This window comes from Vidua macroura, chromosome Z (assembly GCF_024509145.1).
Source record: "Vidua macroura isolate BioBank_ID:100142 chromosome Z, ASM2450914v1, whole genome shotgun sequence".
Classification (NCBI taxonomy): Eukaryota; Metazoa; Chordata; class Aves; order Passeriformes; family Viduidae; genus Vidua; species Vidua macroura.
The window spans coordinates 39,159,091-39,184,103 of record NC_071611.1 but is presented as its reverse complement, the minus strand read 5'-3'; the positions used below and the strand labels follow the sequence as shown (position 1 = coordinate 39,184,103).

Sequence of the window (25,013 nt, the reverse complement as noted above, 5' to 3'; positions counted from 1 at the left end):
AAACAATCTGTCCTCACTGAAGGAGGCAAAGAGGAGGGAGCCAAAACCAGAGAGGAGAAGGTTTCAGCAAGCTGTTCCTCAGAGAGGCCTCCCTAAAGATGGTCACCAAGTGCTGGAATGTCCTGGGGAAAGAAGAGTGCTTGTGAAGTCTGGTCTTGGCAAAGGCATATGTCAACAGGGGAGTCTTGATCATTTTTTTACAACCCTGCCAGTCCTCTGAAATGTGGATTTTTACAGTTATCTGGGATCATGCAAGCACCATTAGGCAGGAGAGGAAAAGGTGGCGGGAAATTATGTCAGTAGTTATATAGGAGAGGGCAGAGACAGGCCAGATACTACTGCTGCAGGAGTATCTGGAGGGGATGGTGAGGTGGGGAGCTGTATTGGCTGCCAGGGCAGGGACTCTACGCTTGCCAGTCCATGGAGCCAAAGTGACTGCAGATATGACTTCAGCCTGTGTGGTATCATTTCTTAAACAACCAAAATGGGATGTATTCTTTTCTTGTTATTCACTGGAGCTTCCTCTCCAAATTATCAGGAACTGTTCTGGTTCCTGACTCCAGAAATATACTGGTGGTATGTGAGCTGAATGCTTTTCCCAACCAGAAACAAGGGCACGCTTGACATGGCAGCACAATTCAGCACACAGCATGCTGGGGATACTCATCAGCATGGCTGGTGATACACAATCACTCTAGAAGGCTTTGTGATGTCCCAGAGCCCCTTCTCTCCATGGCCTCTGAATTTCAGAACTGACTTCTGTCATCCAGAGCATGAGCTATTGCCAGGCTCCTCTGCACAGCAGGCCTGTACCAGGCTGCCACCTTGGCACAGGAGCTGCTGTTGCCTCAGTGAAGTCTCTTTGCTTTGTCTGTGAATAAGAGACTCAGGGGTGAGTCAGCAGACAGAACAGACAGGCAGGTCTCAAAAGAGATGAATGCATCCTTACTCATAAATAAGGGCTGGAAGGAAAGAGGTGATGCAGTTCTGAAAATCCCACAAAAGTGTCTCTGCCAACAGGCTTGCCAACTTTGTGACGGGAGCTTTAATGCAGATTTGCTGGGACACATGACCAAAGCCTGAGAAGGAGGAGAGGTATGGGGGGGACCTAATATTTTCCACCACTGGAAACAGCACTGCTGGCAACCAGGTCAAGTGCCTGCATAGCACAGATGCACATGCACAAGAAGAATAAGAGACAAAAGTCTAACCATGGTCCTCAGAGTGACAGAATCACACAATCATCCAGGTTGGAGGAGGCCTTCAAGATCATTAAGTCCAGCTGTCAACCCAGCACCACAATAATAATTTCTCAAACATATTCCCAAATGCCACATCCAGATGCCTCCTGAACACTTCCAGACAAGATGACTCCACCACCTCTCTGGGCAATTTATTCCAATGCCTGACCACTCTTTCAGAGAAAAATATTTTTACTAATGTTTAGTATGAACCTTCCCTGGCATAACTTAACACTATTTCTTCTCATCCTTTGGCTTGAGACGTGGCAGAAGAGACTGACTCCCACCTGGCTACATCATTCTTTAAGGGAATTCCAGAGAGTGATATGGTCTGCCTTGACCCTCCTTTTCTGTAAGCTAAACACACAAAGATCCCTCTTCTGTTCCCCATCAGATTTGTGCTCCAGACCCTTCTCAAGTTCTGTTTCCCTTCCCAAACTCTCTCCAGCACCTCAATGTCCTTTTTGAAATGAGTGTCCCAGAACTGAAGCCAGGATTCAAAGTATGGTGCCCAGCACAGAAGAACAGTCACTACCCTGATCTTGCTGGCCACACTATTGCTGATCCAGGCCAGGATGGCATTGGCTTTCTTGGCCACCTAGGCACACACTGGCAAACTCCTCATTTCTTCCCATTTGCACTCTGGTAGAGAAGTCAGATTTAAAGATTTGTAATTCCAGGCTAGGTCATTAGGCTTTCTGAGCATGCTAATTTTAGCCTTGGTAGAATTAAAATTTCTTAGCACCCCTTCCAGTTTCATAAATCTCTAAACTTTAGATCTCTGGGTAAGTGTCTCTCTTAAAATAAGTGTATCCGGTCCCTACCTGAACAGTGGACATGTGTAGGTGTCTTTGGCACATTCCAGCCAAGCCCAAGGGAGTTTGGGGTCAACCTCCCCCAAAGCTTCCAAGGGAGCAAATGTCTCCCACAGGCATTCACAAAGCCCAGCAGAGGGGTGGGGGACCTGTCATCATAGCATGGGGTACTGACGTGAGCCCACTGTTCTCATGGGGCATGCATATGGGATAAAGATGAAGATAGGCGCCTTCTCCACTATCTCTGGCTCTGTATAGTTTTGCTTGTGGATTGTTTTTTCCAGTATCAACCTCCAGTATCCAGTCTGGGCATGCTCTTCATAGATGAAGCAGACCACTGAGCCAGGAGACTCCAGCTAGAACTCGTGAACTGTGGCTTTGTCAGTGCTGACTAGGAGAAATGGCCAAATCCCCACACTGCAGTTTTGGAAATCCAATTAGAGATGTCTTTCTGTACTGTTCTGTCTCTTTCTACTACAATGACTTTAAAGGCTCCAGCAAAACAGATCTCACTATAAAAGTCTTTTTTTAAAAAGAATTCACATGAATGGGTGAATGTAAACTAGTTCCATCTGCTTACTACCCCCTGTGTATTGCAAACCACTGAAATGAAAAAAAAAAATCCAAGTGCTGAGGGAATTATCTGACAAGTAAGATTTTCTCATGTTTTTGACATAAACTTTTGATTCCAGTTAGGCAGCACAGTATTAGTGGTAGGAAAGATCCTGAAATGTGTGTTTGTGCACTAAAGGCTTAATTTGGAAATTAAAAATTAAAAAGAACAGTTCCTTGTTTTACTGTTTCATTCACACCTATTGATCTCTAAAACTTCCAAAATTTGGATAATCTTTTTCATCAGTGAACATTCAACTACAGACATATGGACCGTGACTGGATGTACTACTTCTACTACTTAAAAATTTAAAGACTTTCTCCACATGACAGCTTGCCCAGTTTGCTGATAGGGTGGGCAAAAAGTACAGCAGGGTAGTCCTGCACTGGCACTGCCATTGATAGAAACAAGCACCATGCTTCTGCAGAGCTTCAGGACAAGGGCCTGCAGGCTTGCTCTGCCTGAGCTTTTCTTGATCTGCCCACAGATTTGTTTTACTTTCTGTGACAGCAATTTCTCTAAGTGATGAGTTGTGGTAATTATTTTAATTTTAGCATTTTTTTGTATGGTCCAGATTTATATAGGTAGAAATAACAATTAGTACTTCTATGAGTAATGGAGATATTTACACCTAATACAATACCATGATGGAGACACAGTATGAAGCTTAGAGCAGTACAGGGCATGAAATGATGAAATCTGGGGCACAGGCTTGGCAGTGGAATCCTTGCAGCTCCACAGCAGTGGTCAGTGCAGAGAAATACGGACTTGGAGCTGGACAAAGCTGGGTTTAGGAGTAACAAAGAGAACAAAAAAGAGGCTTTAGTGCATGTGGAGTAAACCATATACAGTAAATTCAGCTGTAAAATGTAGCTGCAGACCTGTGGGGGAAAAAAGGGTGTAATGTAATTGCATCTTAGGAAACACTGACAAATTACCTCGATCAGATCCTAGAACATCAATGTGATAGTTTTTCAAGAAAGAACATCAGAAGCTGAAGATTCACAGTTTTAAGTCTGCAGGCTGAAGATTCTGACTTCATGCATTCTTTAATGCATTCTTTGTCTATGTCTTCAGCATGCATGATGGACCAAAGGGTCTCATGGCTTCATGAGGGGAAAGTCCTCCTTGTGGAACCTCTTTTCCTTCTACAACAAGGTAGCCCACCTAGCTTATCAAGGGAAGCCAATTTATATAACCTTTTCAGATTTCAGCAAAGCTTTTAATACTGTCTCTCACAGGATCTGTCTGGACAAAATGTCCAGCCCACAGCTGGATAAACACATCCTGTGAGGTGTGAGCAGCTGGCTCATGGGTGGGGCACAAAGAGTTACAGTGACTGGGGTGACATCAGGCTGGTGACTTGTCACTAGTGGGGTTCCACAGGGCTCCATCCTCTGCCATGTGTTCTTCAACATCTTTACAAATTATTTGGAAAAAGGACTGGAACGGATGCTAAGCAAGTTCACAGATGATGCAAAACTGGGAGGAGCTGTTGGCTCCCTTGAGGGCAGGGAGGCCCTGGACAAATGAGAGGACTGGGCAATCACCAACTGCATGAAGCTCAACAAGGGGAAGTGCTGGACCCTGCAGCTGAGCCAGGACAACTCTGGATGAAAATACAGACTGGGGAAGGAAATTCTGAGAAAGCAGTGCCATGGAAAGGGACCTGGGGCTCCTGGTCAATGGTGAGTTGAACACAAGTCAGCAGTGCCCTGGCAGCCAGGAGGGCCAACCCTGTCCTGGGGGCATCAGGCACAGCATCAACAGCCAGGCAAGGGAGGGGATTGTCCTGCTCTGCTCTGCACTGGGGTGATCTCATCTCGAATGCTGGGGGCAGTTTTGGATGCCACAGTGTAAGAAAGACATTGAGTGTCCAAAGGAGGGCAATGAGGATGGTGAAGGGTCTGGAGGGGAAGCCATGCGAGGAGTGGCTGAGGTCTTTTGGGCTGTTCAGCCTGGAGGAGACTGAGGGGAGACAGAGAGGAGACCTCACTGCAGTTACAACTCCCTCATGAGGGGAAGAGGAGGGGCAGGCACTGATCTCTGCTCTGTGGTGACAGTGACAGGAACTAAGTGCAGCGTGGGTTTTTGCTCTCCCCGGCCGCACGCGGCTCTTGGGAGCCCGGCTGTGGCGTAGCTTCCACGTGCTGCCGGGGTTTGCTGCCGCGGGTTCCCGGACACGGCTCCGTGTCTCGGGCGCGTGGGCTGGCCAACCGCTGTTACCGTGCGCTAGGGACCCGGTAAAGAGGAAGGAATTTGTCCATTTACTCCGTGCTTGGCAGGAACGGTTTATTGGTCACGTGGCGCGGTTCGATGGAAAGGCGCAACCGCTCCCGGCACTCGCATGGGAGAAAATGGCGTCTGACCGCCGGCGGGATAGGGCTTTATAGAGGGGCGGGGCGAGAGGATCCACGGCCTGCCGGCCAATAGGGGCGGCTGCCGTGGCGGTGACGCCAGCAACCGCGACCAACCAGAGAACCCCGCAGGGGCGGGCACCGAGCCAGAGCGGGCTGAGCGGGATCGTGTGGCCAGCACGGGGTTTTCCAGGGCCGGACGGCAGGGTGGTTACAGGAGCGGCACAGGGGTAAGAGCCGGCAGCAGGCAACATGGGGCCAGAAACCGCGGGGGGAACAACGCGGGGAAAACGCGGGATTACAGAACTTGACTTATTTTAACATAAATTAAAAACCCTAATCTAAACCCAAACTCCGGGATGCAACACTAAGGGAACAGCCTGAATTTCTGTCAGGGGAGGTTTAGGCTGGATATCAGGAAAAAATGTTTTTACCCAGAGGGTGGCGGGGCACTGGAACGGCTCCCCAGGACAGTGCTTACAGCACCAGCCTGACAGAGGTCAAGAAGTGTTTGGACAATTCTCTCAGGCCCATGGTGTGACTCTTGGGATGTCCTGTACAGGACTAGGAGCTGGACTTGATGATCCTGATAGGTCCCTTCCAACTCATTGTGTTCTGTTCTATGCTAGTATGACTTTAAGACATAGAAGAGCAATGGAAAGATAAGCATAATCCTAAAAAAAGGACAAAAGTAAGCATATTGTAATTGTATTATTAATATGACTATTGACACTTTTAACCATATTGCAGTTTTAACTGCCTTGTTATTCTTTATTTTTCTCTATCAGATTTGGATTAGAGATAACATACTCTGCAGATCTCAATTAACAATAAAATCTTGGCTTTACTTTTATGTAGGGTGTTCTCTCGTTTTGCCCATAAACAAGACCTTGAACATAACACAACAGAGGAGAGAGGAATATGAGGGCCTCTTCAAACTCAGCTCCTAGCAGGGGGCCAAAAGGCATTCTGTAGCATTTCTCCTGCTCTTTCTGAGGTAGGTGACACATTTTGCCAACTGTTAACTGCTTTAATGGGAAGTTAGACTGTTATGTTGTGTGTCATTATTTTCACACCCGCAGAGCTGAGGTCTGTCTCAGCAGTGAGATTGCTTTGCCCCTCCCTGTTACCGTTTCCCTTGAAATGGGATGGTGGTTTTCTTCTTAGCTGGGAAGTTAGGCAGGTGATATCTCTCTCTCTATGGGCTGCAGGGTAATGATGTCTTTATGTACGCCACTTAATTGACCCTGTATAGCAGATAAACAAGAATGATTTTAAATAGAGATGATAATATGTCCTGGTGATACCCAAAAGATTTTGACATTGGTTATTTGGATCATCCACCACAGACCCTCCTGTCCAGCCTGTGAGGGAACATGCCCTATCTGTGACTTACTCTTTCTTGCACACCAGCCAGAAAGCTTCTGTCTGATCTGTAGTTTAGCAAGTGCTAGGAACAACAAAACATATGTTAAATTCCCCAAAAGCACCCAAGGCTTTCTTTTATAAACCAGGTGCTCTTGTCTAGCAACAGGTTGGGTGGGAGCCACCAGGAGCAGGAGAGCATTGTTTCCAGGCCATCATTCATGGCCCCATCTCGTACAGTGCAGTAGAATTCTGCGTGGCTTGTGTGGGAAGGGACCAAGGAGAATTCAGCAGTGGCACAGTGACACATTCTACAGGGACATGCTGCAGAGGGCATCAAACAGGGAAATGCAGAGAAGTAAGCACACTCCATGCTGCAGAAATAGTAGCAGGATTCCTCAAATATTTCAAACTCCATTTGTACAATTACAACATATTACAGACCCTGCTGTAGTTCAAGATCTTTTCCACTACTCAAGTCATAACTTTACTCCCTAGCAAAGTTCCTGGTGATTTTAGAAGTAGCATCTAACCTGTATGTTTAGGCCTGAGTCAACAGAAATGAAGTGCCTGATATCTGTATTGCTCCCTAAAGTTAGTCACCCAGTCCCTAGCACTTCTTGCTCTGTGTCTTGTTGTGCATCTCCATTACAGACACTGATGTTGATGGGGATCCTGCCACAGCACAAACCACTATCAGCTACCAGGACACAATTATTGTAGGATACTGCTAAAAGTCAGCATTTAAGTGTTTGCAAACTACTTTCTCTGTCTGAAGGCTTATCCTTTTTAAAAACAAATGAGTTCATATTGTCCCAAATGGATTCATGCTAGTGAAAAATTTAGTTCAGACATGTGAACAAGAAACCAGACTACAACTACTGCCATGTTTCTGATACACCATTCCTGCATTTGAAGCCAGATAATGCTATCAAGAACTTGCTAACATTATCTACCCAGAAATTGCATAATCTAGTACATTTGTTATCTGCAGGGGCAAGTCACTATCTTCTGATGGATGAAACCTCACAATTTTCTGTACAAACAGTCATACCACCCGGATGCCACCAGAGATGGCTGTTTCGATGATGCCAAGAAGAAAAAAAACTAACTAAAAAACCCACCCAAAACCAAAAAAACAGCTCACAAAAAGTAGCAAAACATTTCTTAGAATAGAATATTACAAGACAAATGTTCATTCTAATTATACTATAAATATTATGTAAGCTCTAAGAGTGGCACATTCAGTCCACCACCAGTTGTTTCTGCCAAGGACAGAGGCTGCAGTGTTGTGCTGCAGTCCATGACATGCAGCTTCCTGGAGTGCAAGAGGTATCTCCGAGCAGAAACTCCAGTGTGGGAGTCCAGCTTTTCTGCTGACATGGCTCCCTGCCTACACTGACATGTCACAGCCCTGTCCTGCCATCATCAAAAAGGCATTCAGCATCAAGAAAGAAGGTGGCTTTGGCTACTCTCAGCAGTGCTTTGGCACAAATGTCAAGTAAATACTCCTAACTGCACTGTCACACTAGTCCCTCATTGCCTATAAGAAACCAGACCTTGTCTAAAGAAAAACAGAGGGCTCTGGATGTTTGGAAAATTTGGAGCTCCAACCATATCTTGGCGGATTTGTCATTACATGACATAAAACTGTGCTTGTTTCTTAGTTAGGGACAAAGGGTGAAGTGGGAGGATGAGGACCCAGTGGCTTGCCCCCAGGCAGGGGGTCTTTCTGAGAGGTTTGGTGCCCGATCTCTTCTCCTACAGACATTGTCCTAAATGTGATTCAAATCACAACAAACTGTGGACTATTTGCTTCCTTTTACCCCAAAGTGGTGGGAAAGCATGTGTTATCTATTCCTTGCTTGTGAAGAAAAGATTCATTTTAGCTTCTGAAAAATCCACAGGAAAAAGAAACGAAGGCTGAGTTAAAGGCAGTATACGAAAATGTCTCCCACTTGAAAATACTGGAATTATCATGTGTAGGCCGCCCTGGCATCCGGTCCAGCAGGGTGGCCCACAGCTGGCTAATCCGCAGGTGCCCAGATAGTTATGGATAGTTCCACCAGAGAAACAGGAGGACGCTCAGGCTGCTGTTTTCCAAGAGGGTTTTATTGTAGGAGAGGCAGAGGGCGAGGGAGGTGGGAGAGGTACAGGAAGGCAACCATTCCGAAGGGAAGCAGACTCTGAGAGCCCCAAGGGAAGGCAGGGCTAGGGTATATAACAGTGGAGGGGTAGGCGTGGTTGGGGTACAAACGAGCCAATAGGGAAAAGGCTAAGGGGAGGAACAAGGATGGGGTGACATGCACAGAACCAATGGAGAAAGGGGAAAGGAGTGGTTTTACAGAAAGAACCAATAGGGGTAACAAGAACAATGAACCTTCCAGAACAAGGGAGTATAACAGCTGTTGATTGACATGGACTGGGGAGGGTACAGCATCTGATGGACAAGTCCCCTTATACTTGTGTAGCTTCCCATGGCAGCTCAGGGGCCCCTCCCACAATCATGTCTGGCATTCACATTCTCTGGACAGAGAGACATAATACACTGAGAAGAAAAAACAATGTATCTCTGCTCCTTTGTTTTCTCCATGTGGAATTCGGTATGGAGATTGTTTACCTGAAGTGATTGCTTGTTGGATTCTGGTGAAGGTTGTTTGGGTTCAATGATCAATTGGATCCAGCTGTGTCTCAGACTCTCGGCAGGCAGTCACAAGTTAGTTTTTAGATAGGTAAGTAAGAAGTAAGTATATAGAATAGGATAGGCTCTCTTTAAATAGTATATTAATGTAATATACTACAGTTTTAATAAATCTATCCTTCAGCCTTCTGATCTGGAGCCAGACATGATCATTTCTTTCCTGAGTTGGGGTCGCCTTTTTTACAATAATCATGGGAGTTGAAATGGGAGTAGTCAAGTCCCTGGCAAGGTACCAACTACTCTGATGGCCAGCACTGTGCTGCTGTATATAAAAAAGGGTTTGCCAGCAGCACTGACAGGTTTGCGGAGGGCACGTATACTGTCTTTGTCATTACTCTGTCCAGTTCTTTAAACAGCTTGGGTTATCTGCAAAGCCTATCTCCATTCCTCACAGTTCCAGACAGTGACTTTTTAAATAACAGGTTTCAAATAATGAAGTAAGGCTGCACAAGTCATTAAATGGAAGTTATCTCTTCCTTCCTCATGCATGTCTAGTTCTTTACCATGTTATTCCTAGTCAAAGCTAATGCAGCCAGATAAAACAGATTTTAGATAAACACATTCAGGGGGTTAAGACACGCAGTTTCAAGTCCAGATATATCCCTGGTGGATCTTGTACTTTGAATAAAATACAAAACATTTCTAGGTGTGAAATCCAGGTTAGTGTAGTTTTTTATCTATCATCAACATTTCAGTTTACACCTGCTACCCAAACTGAGGCATGTGGAAAGAAAAGGAAGCACAAAAAGCAATACATCTCTTCCTTAGGTAGTGTAACATTTTCTCTCAAGGTTTTGGATTTTTGCTTGGCATATCCCTCATCATCAGGGTGAGAAATCTTCTGTAGGTTGAATGGATAAGGCATCAGTCCCCTGCCTTAATGTTTTAACTCAGAAGCCAGGGAACACACTGGAGGGAACCCTTGGAGGGTACAAGATTGCTTTTGCAAAGTTTACAAAGCACTTAATTCATGGAATGTCTAGCCTAGGGACTTTCATAGAAGTTTCCTGGAAAGGGATAATGTGTTAAGGGCTCCTGACATGGTAATTGTGAAATATCACAGCTCAAATCCAAACCCACTGAACTCCTTCTCCCCATGCCAAGAGTTCAGCTCTTCACTGTTGCAAGGGAGGGGAGGGAGGTCCTCTTGAACAATTCTGCTCTAGACTGCTCCCATTCTTGTGGAGACTGCTCTGAAAAGGGGTTCTTAAATCGATCAGGAAGATGAAAGGATCGCTACACTGAGCTCAGGGGTTTAGTGAGTCTTTTAGAATATTCAACAAGTTTCTCATTGAGCACCTGATGTCGACAGCTAGCTAGCTGTACACATAGACAGAGATTTAAATAGATCTTAATCATCAGCACAATCTGTTGTGTAGAGTTTTTGAAGGCTGTCCATGGTTTTCCGGAAGGCAGAACTTTGCCTCATGTGAATACCAAGGTTATTTCAAATACAGTGATATTTACCTTGACTGAGGTCTGTTGGAAAGCAGCCCACAGTTTCCTGTTGCAAGGAAAGCAGGAAGCAGTCCAGAAGAGTGTGTAGTGGTGTGGGATGAGAAGTGGCAGTATTTGGGTGGGACAATCACATATGCAGCTGACAAAGAGGCTGCTGATACAAGGTATGTGCTCCTGCTCTAAGCAGACATGCTCTGAAAGAAATTTAATCTTACAAGTATGCAATGAAGTGGTAACAGGAATAAAGGATATTTTCTGTTCTTCAAGAATATTTTTTATTATTTTCAAAAGGATTAATTGAGGAGTTAGCTAACTTCACTAACTTCTAAACTATCAAAATTTAAAGAATTCACAATTTATTGATTTGACAAGGAAGTAGCAATTAAAATGTACAAAAGCAATAAAACCCAAGAGTCTTGCTTTTTTTTCCATTACAGAAGTTCAGCACTTACCTGAGTTTTATCAATCAACTGGCATACCACTATTATGCACAAAGACCTCAGTTCCTTGAAGGAGAATTTTGGCATAACATGGGTGATGTTTTTAAATTCTTCCTGCTCTGCTGTAGAAAATTAAGGTGTGTGCTGTTGCAGAGTGCCCTACTGCAAGCAAACCACAAGCTGGGATGTAGACTCCTGTGTCCCTGTAGTTCATCCCTACTTAGCTGGGGAGTTCTCAAGCCATGTGAAGAAAAGTTTTTTGCATCTTTCTAGGATAATTTTCTGTCACCAGAAAGTCAGGAACACAGCAAATTTAAAAATGTTGCCAAAGAAAGAAAAATCAAATCCAACAGAAACTTGACTCGGCATAGGTTAAGAGTTGCTATGGTGCTCTTCCTGATTTTGTGGCAGAAGCCAAGGTGGAAGATAGCAGAGAGTGTTGGATTTCTTGATTTTAAAGTAACATAGAAATGAAAAGTATCTTGAGTGTAAGCATCCAAGGAAACAACTTTTGAATCTAATACTATACTGTTGGAACCCAAGAATAATTTTGCAGACTGCGATATTTTATTGTTCTCTGCAAGTGTCAGAAGATTTCTGAGCAAAAAACAAAAGCTCAGATTTCTTCATTGTGACATTGGGACAATTATTCTCAGTCTTGTTCCTGAGCATACTTCTCTGGAGGGATACTGGTTTAGTATTTATCAGCATATCTACTCCAAAGTAAATGAAGTGTCATCTTGCCCTGCGGTGGATAAACTCAAATTGCCACACTGAACATTATAGCTTGGATCCCTTTGAAGGATCAACATGCTATGGGCTCCAATAGATAGAATCTATAGCTAATCTAATGACTGGTTTAATAAATGTTCTTTGTTCAAATATACTAATGAGCTCAGTCAAGCCCATTAACTGTTCCCAGAGAAATAATCACCTAAGACATAGTTTGCTACTGCTGCTGACAAAGGCCTTCATTTCAATGAGAGTAGAATCAAGCTTGTTAATTCTTATAGCTCATTAGTAATTATGGCTCCTGGCAATTCCTAGAGCTCATTAAGTGTTATTGTTCCCAGTAAATTGTGATTGAATATCTGATTATATTTCAACAGCCTTTCAACAGGAAACAAGTTCATCCCATTTTCTGGAAGTGTTTTAAAGGTTTTTATTTATTTCTAGCTCTAAATTAATTCCAAATCATTCAGAACCAACAAAAGGGGTACACTCACCATAACTAATGCTGTCATCCCCTCTAGCAGAGGGCTTCCACCTCTGTGGGTACCTGGGAGAGACCCTGCCCAGCCATTTGCTGCCCTGAACCTGCAAATCCCAGTCCTTCTACAAGCTGTTCTACACTTGCTTGGCTACTGCTTTACACTCCATGACTGTTCTTTCTTTAACTACAGTCTCTGCAATGTTTATTGCACAGAGAAAACAAGTTTCTGGTGATCTGTAAAGCCCTTCTAAGCATTAAGTCAGAAGGCATGACTCCCAGTGTCTATGTCTTCCCAACCCACCAATGAATTGTCTGAGAGGCAAACCCACAAGTATTTTATTCTGGTGCTTTCAATTGCACGATTGCTCACACTCTCTCCCAAATCACCTCATCAATTTCCCTGTGTCAGGAAATCCCTAACTTCAAGCCATGAACTGTGCTTTGATTTAATACCAGAAATGTAAGGCAAAAGCTACAAGGTGGTGGCACAGTACTAAGCCCAACACAGGCTTTTGTCACTCCTCTGCAGTCAAAGCTACATATTCTTAGGCCTTAGGGGCCAGCCATCAGCATGTTGCTATCAGATTTCCTATAGAAAATAAATGGTGAGGCTGGGAGCAGCAAAAGGTGCTAAACTCACCCCAGGAGCCAGCAGAACTCAACCTCCCTTCCCACCACTGCTCAAACACTCCAGACATTTCACTTTGCCTCTCAACTTCCTTTGAGTGCTTCAAAGGAAGCAAGCACTCTTTGCTTCCTTTGTTCTCTCTCTGCCCTAGGTTGGCTTAGCCTCATTCCTTTCCACACACAAGCTGTTTCTGAAGGGAGTGAAGCTATGCCACACTGGCTGCCACAGGCCTCATAGTTATTTGTGGAACCTGGGCTTGAAAGCTGTTGCTTGCTCACTGAAATGTGTTGGGAGTCATACACCACTTTCATGTTATCTTCATGATTCCCACAGATTTTTGTGATGGTGCACCCCCCACCATTCCTTTCCAGGTTGCAGTGTGATATGAGAAATGCTTCTTAGGCCTTTCCTTGGAAACACCACCTGGCTCAGCTCTTTCTGAGCTTATTGGAAACACTGTCTGTTCCCAGGAACTCCTAACAAGTGTTAATGTGTAATAGGTATAATTCACACCTATAAAGTAATATATGATTAGGAGTTTTTTTTAAATATTATTAAAATATAGACACGAAGCAAGCGGACCAGGGCAAAAGGGGCTGCCTCATGTATGTCTAAACCATTGTAGACAAGGTTTCATTTACAAGTTAATGCATGTGGCTCACTTGGAAATGGGCCATTTCTTGAGATAATCTAAGAACACACAAGTGATGATCCTCCCCGACAACCACCCTGAGATTGGGATCGCTGGAACCTCCAGAGGATGCATCTCAATGCCGGGTTCCCGTAGCTCCATCATCGATGTACATTTTTTCCCGGACCTCGGATTGTTCAACCCGGCGCAGAGAAAAGAGACTTTATGAATATGTGGGACTTTGAATAGAAAGAAAAGGCTGATCACCGAAATCCCGGCCTCGAGCAAAATAAACTGTATAAAAACTGCTCGCCCAGGACTGGTGGCGTGAAGCATAGGAGAGACCCTCTGCCAGAGTGGTCAGACCTGTGTCTCACCCAACGCCGATTCCGGGCTCGGCTCTGTCCTTTTCTTTGTGGCTGGCTCAGATAGATTTTGATCTTTATAATAAAATTTTTTTTTTCCTTTTTAATTTGGCTGGGTCAATTTTTACCCATAACACAAGCTTGTTTTTCTCATGACCAGCCTTGGAAAATATCTCTCTGGCCTGAATGGCATAACATTCCTATTCCCACACTTTCAAAGAAAGTGCTGACCCAACTGTGGCCAGGATGAAACATTGTTATGACTAAGGCCTTCTCTTTTGCAACCCTATAAACAGCAGTCTGAGATGAGTCCATTGAGCTCTCCTGGACCGCAGCAAGCCTGCGACCAGCAATGTCCCTTTGAGGGGGACGCCTCCCAGAGCCAGCAAACCCTCATGTTTGCTATACCTGGAGGATCACTGAACCATGACGTGTCCTGGGGTGATACCCTCACTCCTCGAGGCCCAATCTTTCGCCCATCAGGAGATGCAAAAGCAAGTATTTTCACTGAGCTCTGAGGGACATTTTTCCACAGCTACCTTCTCTTGCACTGACTGTGTCTGCCTGCATACCCCTCTGCGCATATGCTATAGCAAATATGGAAGTTAGGTTAAGTTACAATTATAATTTAGGCTAAATGCTCTTAAGCGATATCTGTTAGATTGTTAAGCTATAAATTAAGGTGTAAATTAAGCTAAAGCACTGTTGAGTTCGTGTTGTTCAACTTTAGGCCGCATTAGTTTTCATCCTTGTTTACATTGTCTTTACATACACACATGTACACACATCCCCCTCGGTAGTTTTCAATTCATTTCTGTTTTGATTGCCTGGATTTTATTTGGTTTTGTTGTTGCTCGCTTTCCCTTGTTGTGCCTCAGTTGTCCTTTTTAAGTAGAGTGAATCTTACCAATCCTTTCTAAAAAGCATTCATTGTGCTTTTTAGTTTATATTAAATCTGACTTCTGCTCATACCCTTGTTGGTGAGTTTTTGGACAATCTCAAGCATGTTCTTTCAGGACAGATTTGAAACCAGCAAAATCTTCCAAAATAAATGCGTAAGTACAAATGCTTATGGAAGGAGCAGCCTCTGGGGGAAAAGATGACCAGAGAATACACAAGGAAAATTCCCACCAGCATCCGGTCTTTATGAAGTTTACTTAGAATAGCTGGCCTTTCCTAAACTCTGAAAATTATTTTTTTGACTGTGGATTATTTAACTATAAGCATTCACTTGGTTTTCAAAGGCTTAGCAGGCTTCCACAGACATGCCTAGGCACTGGCTCAGTTACAGCACAACATCTTGCTGAACAACTCAAAACACACACTTTTAACTACACATTTCTACAGGAGGATCCTGAGAGCTTTTCTTGTGTTTGTGTGCAGCCCACATGTCGCCTTTTTTGTCCCCACCCGGCTTCCATTCTTCCCAGGCGCCAGCCAGAGGTTCACCGTCGCGGGGGGGGGGGGGGGGGGGTTTGCTGGGCAACACACGCCGCTGCTCCTGGGTCTCTGCCGAGATTCCAGGTAGCGGTTGGTTCGTGCGATACGGGCTGCACTGTTCTAAGAACGCTACTAGGACCGAGACAAAGAGACCAGAGAGGACACCTGTGTGCAGTTCGAAGAAAGTTGTATTGCTGTAACGCCGCAGGGACAAGTGACCCTGGGCAGGGGTTGGGTTACAGCTTTTATAGGGAGTATAGGTGATAAGGTAAAACCAATAGAAACAGTGTCCAGTCTGAATACATTACAGGTCAAATCCAATGGGAATAGCTCCAGGGGGAGGGATGAATATACAGAAAAATACAGAAACGAAACTCTAACTTCAGATTCACAAAGCTTTTTGCCCTTTTGTGTAGCTACGCACCACCACACCCACATTCATAAATCACTCCAATACCTGACCTCTGTTCATGAGCTGAATCTCTCTTTGCAGTCCAGGTCACGCTGCCCATGAAGGGAAATTGTCTTCTCTCTCAGCTGGGCCCTGACTAACTTTAGCTTTTTGATAAAGCTCTCTAAAAATCCCAAAGGCAATGGCATGTAATGAACCAATGCAGAACAAGATGCGAAAGACGGGATGTTTATGGAGAGAAAGGGTAAAGATATTTATCACAGCACGCAGAGCAGAGACTAGGATGAACAAGCACCACGGCCCTCTGCAGGTGGAGCTGCAGAGGGAAGACTAGAGTTAATTCAGAAGCCTGGTACTTTCACAGTCAGGCAGATGGTATTTCAGAAGATGTAAAATCCACTGAACACTCAATGTAGTTTCATTAGCAACTGCTAACAACTAAACACCAGAATTTATATTGTTCTCTGAGCAAATAAACATCTGACAAGGAATAACTGAAAGTTAGTATTGAATAAGGACAATTCCCATCAACTGAATTGCATAGACAGTAGATTGGTAGACTTAAGAGTAGTAACTTATCACACTAAATCTGGAGGAAGAGTGTGGCTGCTTAACTATCTGGAGAATGATTCACTTCCCTATTCAAACCACCTCTAATACACAGATCACTCACAGAATCACAGAATAATTTGGGTTGGAAGAATGTAAAAGTCATCTAGTTCCAACCTCACTGCAAAGAATGTGAACACCTTCAGCTAGAACAAGGTGCTCAGAGCACCCTCCAGCCTGATCTTGAAAGTTACAAGAGATGGGACATACACCACCTCTCAGGGCAACTTGTGTCAATGTCTCACCACTCTCATGTAAAATACTTCCTTATATTTTATTTCAATCCACCCTCTTTTAGTTTAAAACCATTATCCCTTGTGGGTCCCATCTTAGTTGTAAACCCTCCAGAAGTATTGAAAGCTGCAGTGAGATCTCCCTGAAGCCTCCTCCTCCTCCAGGCTGAACAAACTCAACACAGCCTTTTTTTACAGGGGAGGTGCTCCAGATCCCTTGACCATCTTTGCATCTCTCCTCTGGACTTGCTCCAAGAGATCCACAGCCTTCTTACACTGGGGACCAGAGAGCTGGATGCAGCAGCAGTGGGTCTCACCAGAGCAGAGCAGAAGGGCAGAATCACCTCCCTCAACTTACAGAGAAAGTAAAATATTTAAATAAAAAAAAAATATCTTCTTCTTTTACTTTTTTTTTTCTATAGGGAAGATAAAAGCAATAAACATGTAAGCATTAGACAGATGAGATGGAGTCAATATCTTTACCTCAAAGCTGCAGTGAATCAGTCTCTTGCCTTTATTCTCACCAGTAGCCTGGATGAACTAGAAGGAATTATGTCCTAGTTTGAGTTCTCACAGAAAAGAAGAAGAGATGTAGGGATCCTACCTTTCATCCCACCTTATGCCCCACAGAAATACTCAGTGCCAAGTCAGTCCCCGGAGTACACAGGGTTCTCACATGTTTCCCTGACAATATCAGGTATGCAATATTCTTGTCTATTTCCCTTCTTAATCTGCCTTCAAGAAGATTCAAAATGATAATCAAAACAAGATTGGATTATCTTCTAAAGTATGAATATACTTTTAATAAAAATATAACTTCCACCTGGAAAAAAGAAATAGGTCAAGTTTCTCTAAAAGACTACTTTCAAAAACACCTCAGAGAAGTATGAATATCTAAAATACACCAAGGAAAATGTATTGCAGAAATGATTTATTTCATGCCAATTTAAGTATTTGACTATATATATTGTAACACACATTTCAAAAATATAATCCAGTACAACAGTAATTCAGAACACTACAGAGAAAAATGTTTAACTCTGTGAATTTCAAAACAAGGTATTTATGCATACATACTTGTATCATAAGGCAAAAGAAGATAGTCTATCCATAAGCAGCACTCCTACAGCCTATCTTGATATACACTGGAGAATGGAGGTCTACTACTAAAACCATACTTACAAATGAATTCCCTTATCTTCCAGATAGCTCTACAGAAGTACAATGTATTTCTATAGAAAATAATTAATTTCTACAGTGACAGCTAAGGTATCACTCTGAAACTACTAATTCACAGGAATATGTCAAATATAACAACATTATCCTGAGGAAATAACTGAAGCTGCATACTTAAAACAACACACATGCACACAAAAGCATGCTGAGGACTTTGTTCCAATGCATTCTAAGAGAAACAAAGAATAAAGCTGATTGGGCTTACCATATGACCCAGAGGGTACCAAATATAATGTAATAAAATCAACAACAGCAATTAATGTATTTTAAAGGGATCTAGTTCAACGTGCCTTTTTTTCTTTTTTGCTCGGAATGTTGAATTTCTGTTAACATAATCAAATGGTGTAGGAGTGTCTCAGCTTCAGATTAGACTACTTAATTTGAGGCACAGCTAGTATTAGGTGAAGCAGTACATATTCCTGCAGAGCCCATCAGGGAAAAGGAATGTAGAAGTTTCAGAAAGTTTACAAGATTCACAACCAAGTTGCTCTGAAAAAAGTAACAACTGTTTGAATTTCAAAGAAAAATTAAAAAGCTAGGACATGATATATCCCCTTAGTAGTGTTATTGTTAATAATGAAGATGCACCTATATGTCTGTAATGAACCAGTCAGATCTTTTTAAGAAGCTTCATAAAAAGTTTTCCTTCATAAAGTGTTCTCTATTTGGTATTATGAATGCCCCTCAGATTTCAAGTAATTAAAGCAATAATAAAAACTGAAACTAAATGTAGTATTTTTCACACAATATTTACAGTATTCCAAGAGAAATTTAATAAAATACAAATTACCATAATTATAGAAAATAATAGTAATCATTTCTTAATACTTCCTATGTAAAAAATCATTGTTCATGTTATATTTTAAAATAGCATGAATAAATATTGAAAAGACAGCAGCTTTCCACTATTCCTGTTAATACTGTTAATGACTACTGTCATTACAAGTGCTTGATTGCAAAATAAAGTCAGATTGCATACCATGATTTTTCCAGTAGATTAATTTATAGAAGCATAAAGTTTTTTTTTTTTTCTTAACACTTTGCTGTAGTTAAATAAGAAGCTATGTCGTCGTTTGCCCAAAGCAGACTATCACTACGAGCACAGATTAGAAGTTATATATCTTTTACCTTCCCTCATAAAAACACTGCCTCACTTCACAGCTGAGAGATGCACCACTCCTTAGGTAAGTAGGCCACATATTTCCCAGTATACATATCAAAATATGTATTAAGGAAAAGAGAACTACAAATCTAGTAGGAGTAATACGTCTGAGTACAGCTTTTTGCCTATCCACACTTTTTAAGAACTCCAACACTGATTAGGCACTGTTTTCACACTGCTTTTTGGAGCTCATTGTGACTTGCTCACATTATTTTTCACTTATTTAAATCTTTGACAGGAAGACATTCAAACATTTGTACTTAACTTGGGTGGGATTTTTGGCTTTTTTTGGTGTTCATGGATGGAGAGAAAACTGCAGAAATGATGGCAAGATGTGTACACTAACTGCTCACTAATTCAGGAAGTGAAATAATAAAGAAATATGTAATTGACATTCTTTAGCAGCAAATAAGTATGACTCTATATATACACTGACAGAAAAATACGTTAACACTCAGTTCCCAAAAGCATAGTTTGCAAGGGAATTGTATTTAAAATCACCTAATCTGGAGGATCAGAAGTGATGCAGGAACATTTGTTAGTCTAGAGTACAGTCACTGCTTAAACATATCAAAGCTAGTTTTAACTTCATTTAGCTGTAGGGCTGCTGGGACTGGAGCTGTAGCAGGAAAGAACCCATCAAGAGTTGTCACAATCTGGCTGAGAAGCACCATGGAGTCCCAGAATGGTTTGGGTTGGAAGGGATCTGTAAAGGCCACCTAGTCCAACCCTCCTGCAACCAGCCAGTACATCTTCAACTAGATCTGGGTGCTCAGAGCAATGTCCAGTCTGGGCTTGAACGTTTCCAGGGATAGAGCATCCACAGCTCTCTGGAGTGGGCTAAATCCTTAGGCACACAGCCCCCAGCCAAGTTCTGCATTATTTGTACTAGCAGTAACCAAACTTCTTTGAAACTAGCTCAAGTGAACAGCAAATATTATTCTTCTATAGTTATACACCATATTTCTTTATTGAAAGTATTCCAGATTCAGTCATATGAACCCGTAACAAGTTTTCCAAACTTGCTTGAAATTAGCCAATAAATTACATGTAATTAGAGCCCGGATAACTCCTGGTCAGAAATACACACTACAGAGGAAACCTGCCTTCACTTACCAACTCCTTGTTTAATCAAACAGTATCCAGGGAGGATGTGACACCAGGCACTGCCAAGCATGATACAGAGAATTCTTTAAAGCTTTTCAGAGCTCCAAAAGCAGCTATTGGTTCTCCCTTACTCCACTGCAACATCAAAAATGTTCAGCTCAGAATGTCTATGTTAGAATCTGAAATCCCACTGCCATTAATTTATACAGTCAACTCTTCAAATTACTGTATTCCAATGAAATCTGCACTAGGGACTAGTAACCTGTTATATATAAAATCCTGACCATCTTTCCCCTGAAAATTCTGTTTGCAGCGATTTCACTGAGAGGGGAAAAAACAAGCCCCAAGAAGGCTCAATCCCATTGTCTGGTCACCAGGGACTAGGTTAGGGTTATATCACAGATTTTCAGAAAACAGACGCTCCTTCTAATAGCTTTTCTACTGGCCCTGAATTAGATCCCTTTGAAGTGACATCTCAAGAGTTAAACAAAGAGTTTGAATTTTATTTATGCCAAAGATTTTTATAAATAAACCACTGATACAAATTTTTAAAACAAAAATATAGAGTCTATGAACATTCATGTGGATAGATGCCCAAGAACATATACACCTCTCATATAAGGATGAATTCAGGATAGCACTACTAAGTAGTTCAAAAATAAATTAAATAGGTGCTACCATAGAATTCCTAAAGAAATATCTGAATAAAGAGAAACTCATCTTCTCAACTTGCAGTCCCTGGTAAGATTCAAGCCTAAGACATGGAACAAGCTTTTACAAACATAAAGTACTCAAACTAAAAAGTGACCTCATATGAGTAGTCTGGAAATTGCATGAGCTTGAATGCCTGTGGGCATGGCTGACCTTCACTGTATTCACCTAAGAACAAAACTGACAATTATTGTATGTCTGCCAATTTATTAATATAATTATTTCTATACAAATAAAGATTTTTTTTCTCCTTCACAGTAACAATTCAGTGTTTCAAAACAGGCAGATCAATGTATTACAAATACCACTACTGTTACAACACATGTACTAAAATCACAGGAGGTAGAGTTAGATCCCCATTAACAATTACTTGAGAAAACACAGACTATTTTAAAAATTACTAGAATATGTCGTTCATGAAAATTTACTTTTTAGAATAACTCATTCCTAGCTGATTTAAGCATGATAAAGAATGTATGATAAAAACATGTTCTCTTTTAGTTTTCAACATAACTTTGCAATAAGATCATAAGAAAGCTCCCAAGTGGTAAAGATTTCAGACAAACTGGAAAAAAGCAACATTTTAAATTATTCAAATTATCAAAGTTATATTGAATTTGACCACATCTTTTACCTTATGATTATATTTGAAAATTCATACAACTACCTATGGTTTAAAAATATGCCTACACTAATGAAATTAATGTGAAGCTTTTCTACACTGTTAATAATTGGCATTTTTGAATGGCAAAGTATTATTCTTTTTGCAACAACCTACTGCAAAATACAGGCACCTTAAAAACTGATACATAATGCAACCAGAGTATTTAGGATATTAAAAGTGTTTACCATTACCTAGTCATGGTATGTATTTCCCTTCTTTTAAAGAAATACTCTACAGTTTGAAGCCGTGCCTGAGGTGCGTGCAAATTATCATGTTTCAGTCTATAACTCCATCTTCATACTATGTTTCTTTACAGTTACAAAAACACTAGAGTGCCATGATTTTGAATCATTAAATCTGTAAAGATCTTAAGCAGACATTGTATCTTCAATAATGTATTCTTGCTATTGCACATATGCTCATATGACAGTGACACTCAGGTCCATATTCAATTTCAAGAATTTACACATGCTAAAATCATGTATCTGCATTTAATGTTGGAAAAAAAAATACAGCCTTTTTTGACCAACACACATCACTCCAAAATTTATATAAAAAAAATTTCATGGAATCAGAGTACCAGGATGGAAGGAACCTCAAGGGCTATCTGTTGATACCAAGCTGTGTGGTGCAGTTGATATTGGAGGGAAGGGAAGCCATCCAGAAGAACCTGGACAGGCTTGAGAGGTGGGTGTGTGCAAAGTAAGGGTAAGGTCTTATACCTGGGTCACTGCAATCCCAGGCACACCTTACACACTACAGGTTGGGCAGAGAACAAATTGAGAGCAGCCCTGCCCAGAAGGGCTTGTGGGTGCTGGTGGGTGAGAGGCTGCACATGCCCTGGCCACGGCACTCAAAAGCCCAGAGAGCCAAACGTGTCCTGGGCTGCACCCAGAGCCCTGTGGACAGCAGGGGAGGGAGGGGATTCTGCCCCTCTGCTCTGCTCTGCTGAGACCCACCTGGAGCACTGCATGCAGCTCTAGGCTCCCACCACAGGGAGAGAACCGGGGCTTGCTGGAGTGAGTCCAGAGAAGACCACCAGGTTGGTGAGAGGACTGCAGCACCTCCCACAATGAAGACCAGTTGAAAAAGTTGGGGCTGTTCAGCCTTGTGAAGAGAAGGCTGTATGGAGATCTCAAAGGAACCTTCCAGTGTCTGAAGGTGCCTAAAGGGAAGCTGCAGAAGGACTCTATATTCAGGAGATGTAGTGATAGGACAAGGGGAAATGGGTGAAAATTGGAAGAGGAGAGATTTAGATTAGATATGGTAAGAAATTCTTTACTGTATTGGGTGGTGAGGTTGCCACACAAAACTTGTGGATGCCCCATCCCTGGGTGTGTTCAAGATCAGGCTGGATGGAGGGCTGAGCAACACTAGAAGGTGTCCCTGCCCATGGCAGAGTGGCTTGAACTTAGTCAATCTTTAAGGTTCCTTCCAACCCAAACCATTCTGTGACTATGATTTTACAGTCCAACCATTCTCGGCAAAAGCATAGTGCAGACAAGATGACCCAGCACCTTGTCCAGCCAAATTTTGAAAGTGTTCAATGTTGGGGAAATCTACAACTTCTTTGGAGACATTATTCCAATGGCTGATTTTTCTAATTGTATAAAAATTTCCAATTGTATCCAACTGGAACCTAACCAGGAGTAACTTGTGCCCACGACTTCTTGTATTTTCCATGTGACTCCTTGTAAAAAAGGATAAACCATCTCTTTTGTACCCCTCTAAATACTGGAACTTGTATATTCTGATTTTATGATGAAAAAGCCTGCTGTTCAGGCTTTCTCCTTATATGGGGTCTGATTCAAATACCACTGAAGCCAGAAGAAGCCTTATTTCTCTTCAGCAGGTTTTGGACTAGGCATGACGTCCAAATAGAAAAATTACAGAAAAGTGTTTATTATAGTTGATGCCTCACATTTCAGTTTTTATATTTTTCAGATTCTGTACTGCTTTAGTGTGTAGTTCCAACCTTCATATTAAATGTTAGTAAGCTCTCTTCACAAAGTAGACAAAACAATTCCTTCTCTAGCTGAGGACCAAGGACAATGATCCAAATTTCAGGCCCAAGAGCAGAAACAATGTGGACTGAAGAGAGAAAAACAAAAAGGATGGGACTTCATAACCTAAAGCCATAATTGGACAATTAACTCCAATATGCAAATGGACCAGAACTTTTAAAAGAGAGAGACCTCGTGACTGATTGTGCATTTTGTGACCATTTTGGGTTCATCTTGGGTGCAGCCCTGGCTGGGCTCTTGTGCTGCCCAAGGTGTAACCATTGAGGCCTTCTAATAAATACCTACTTTGTTCTTTAGTTCTGTCTAGTCTCTGTTCAAGGTCAGCCTTCACAAGGCATCATAGTAATTCATATAACTGCACTTTGGATGCATCAATATACTCTCACAGCATTGGTTAAAATACAAAATAAAAAATTCCAAAAAATCTCTTCCCCAAACTTAGACTGTTACAGTTCAAGTTGAGCCCCAGGTGTATTTATGAGTTTGCTTTAAATTAATAAATTTACCTTAATAACTAAATTTTTTTCTTTTCTGGTCATGACACAAAAGCCCACACTGATGCACAACAGTATCTACAACAGCAGAAGCATATTCCTATCACAAGTGGTGAAGTTATACATGTGCATGTCCAAAAGAGTTGTTCCTTCATGGTTTTTTTAAGAGTCTTTGATGGTTAAGTGATATATCGCAAATACAATTTTCCAAGAAATGAGTAGGAGCTAGATTTCCACTGAATCTTCTTTAGCTTTGATGAGCTTAGACATCATCAAATATTTTGCTTCGAGACATTGACAGGTATCTTCCACCAGGCTGGTACCTGCAGAATCAATTTTAAAAGTGAAAAAGTGTCACAGGAAATAGAAAAATGAAGACCCATTAAATCATCTAACTCTCATTGCAATCTTATTGCTTAACTCTGATGAATGATGAACTTGATGTTCTACTGAATTAATTTCCATGAGAATTTGAAAGACAGTCATTAAATTAAACCTCATGTCACCAAGAGAAACAGTTATATGTCTTAAAAGAACTACGTTTCCTAAAACAAAGAAGTTGGATGTTTTCGTTGAACAGGACCTTTTTTAAAAAGGTCCCAACCACACCAACAACTAAACAAACAAACAAACACACACCTGAAACACAATAAACCCAAACAATGGCACCCATAAAGTAGCTGCGGGTCCTTAACAGTATATTTCATGGACTATTCTTAGAAGAAATACAGTATCAAAGATAATGACTGCATCAAACAAATGCCTGCATACTTATTGGTAAAAGAGAAACTTCACAAAATGTTGATCCAATATAATTTAGAAATACTTTAAAAGCACAAATAACGTCCAACAGAGGCACAATGAAGCTCCTTGCTGTAGTATTTAGCAAAATCTGAATGAACACAAAGCCAGAACCTGGTGTCCTAACTGCCCTCATGGTCCAAAAATGTTCTATTTACTGTAGGAGCTCTGATTTTGAAAACCAATGTTACATAAGCTACTTCTAAATTAACAGAAATTCCATATGTAATTACTCTTTTTTATTACCTCCATGAAATGAAGGTTACTATGTGAAGCTCAACTAAGCTTTGAAG

General features: G+C 41.9%; 1 protein-coding gene and 1 long non-coding RNA gene across 6 annotated transcripts in view; one reads left to right on the top strand and one right to left on the bottom strand.

Moving 5' to 3' along the window:
- The window catches only part of LMBRD2 (LMBR1 domain containing 2), a 179,622-nt gene that overhangs the window by 128,233 nt on the left and 26,376 nt on the right, over positions 1-25,013 (bottom strand). For 4 of the 5 annotated variants that reach the window (XM_054002419.1, XM_054002422.1, XM_054002421.1 and 1 more), the window contains one exon: positions 17,436-24,242. In XM_054002419.1, the coding sequence (XP_053858394.1) occupies positions 24,182-24,242 (61 nt within the window). In that variant the 3' untranslated portion in view covers positions 17,436-24,181. Of the gene's footprint in view, positions 1-17,435; positions 24,243-25,013 lie in introns of those variants that run through there. The other variant, XR_008441105.1, reaches the window with a different exon arrangement.
- Positions 15,364-16,981, top strand: LOC128821415 (uncharacterized). Its single transcript, XR_008441106.1, has 2 exons — positions 15,364-15,535; positions 16,720-16,981. It is a non-coding gene; the product is annotated as an uncharacterized LOC128821415 (long non-coding RNA).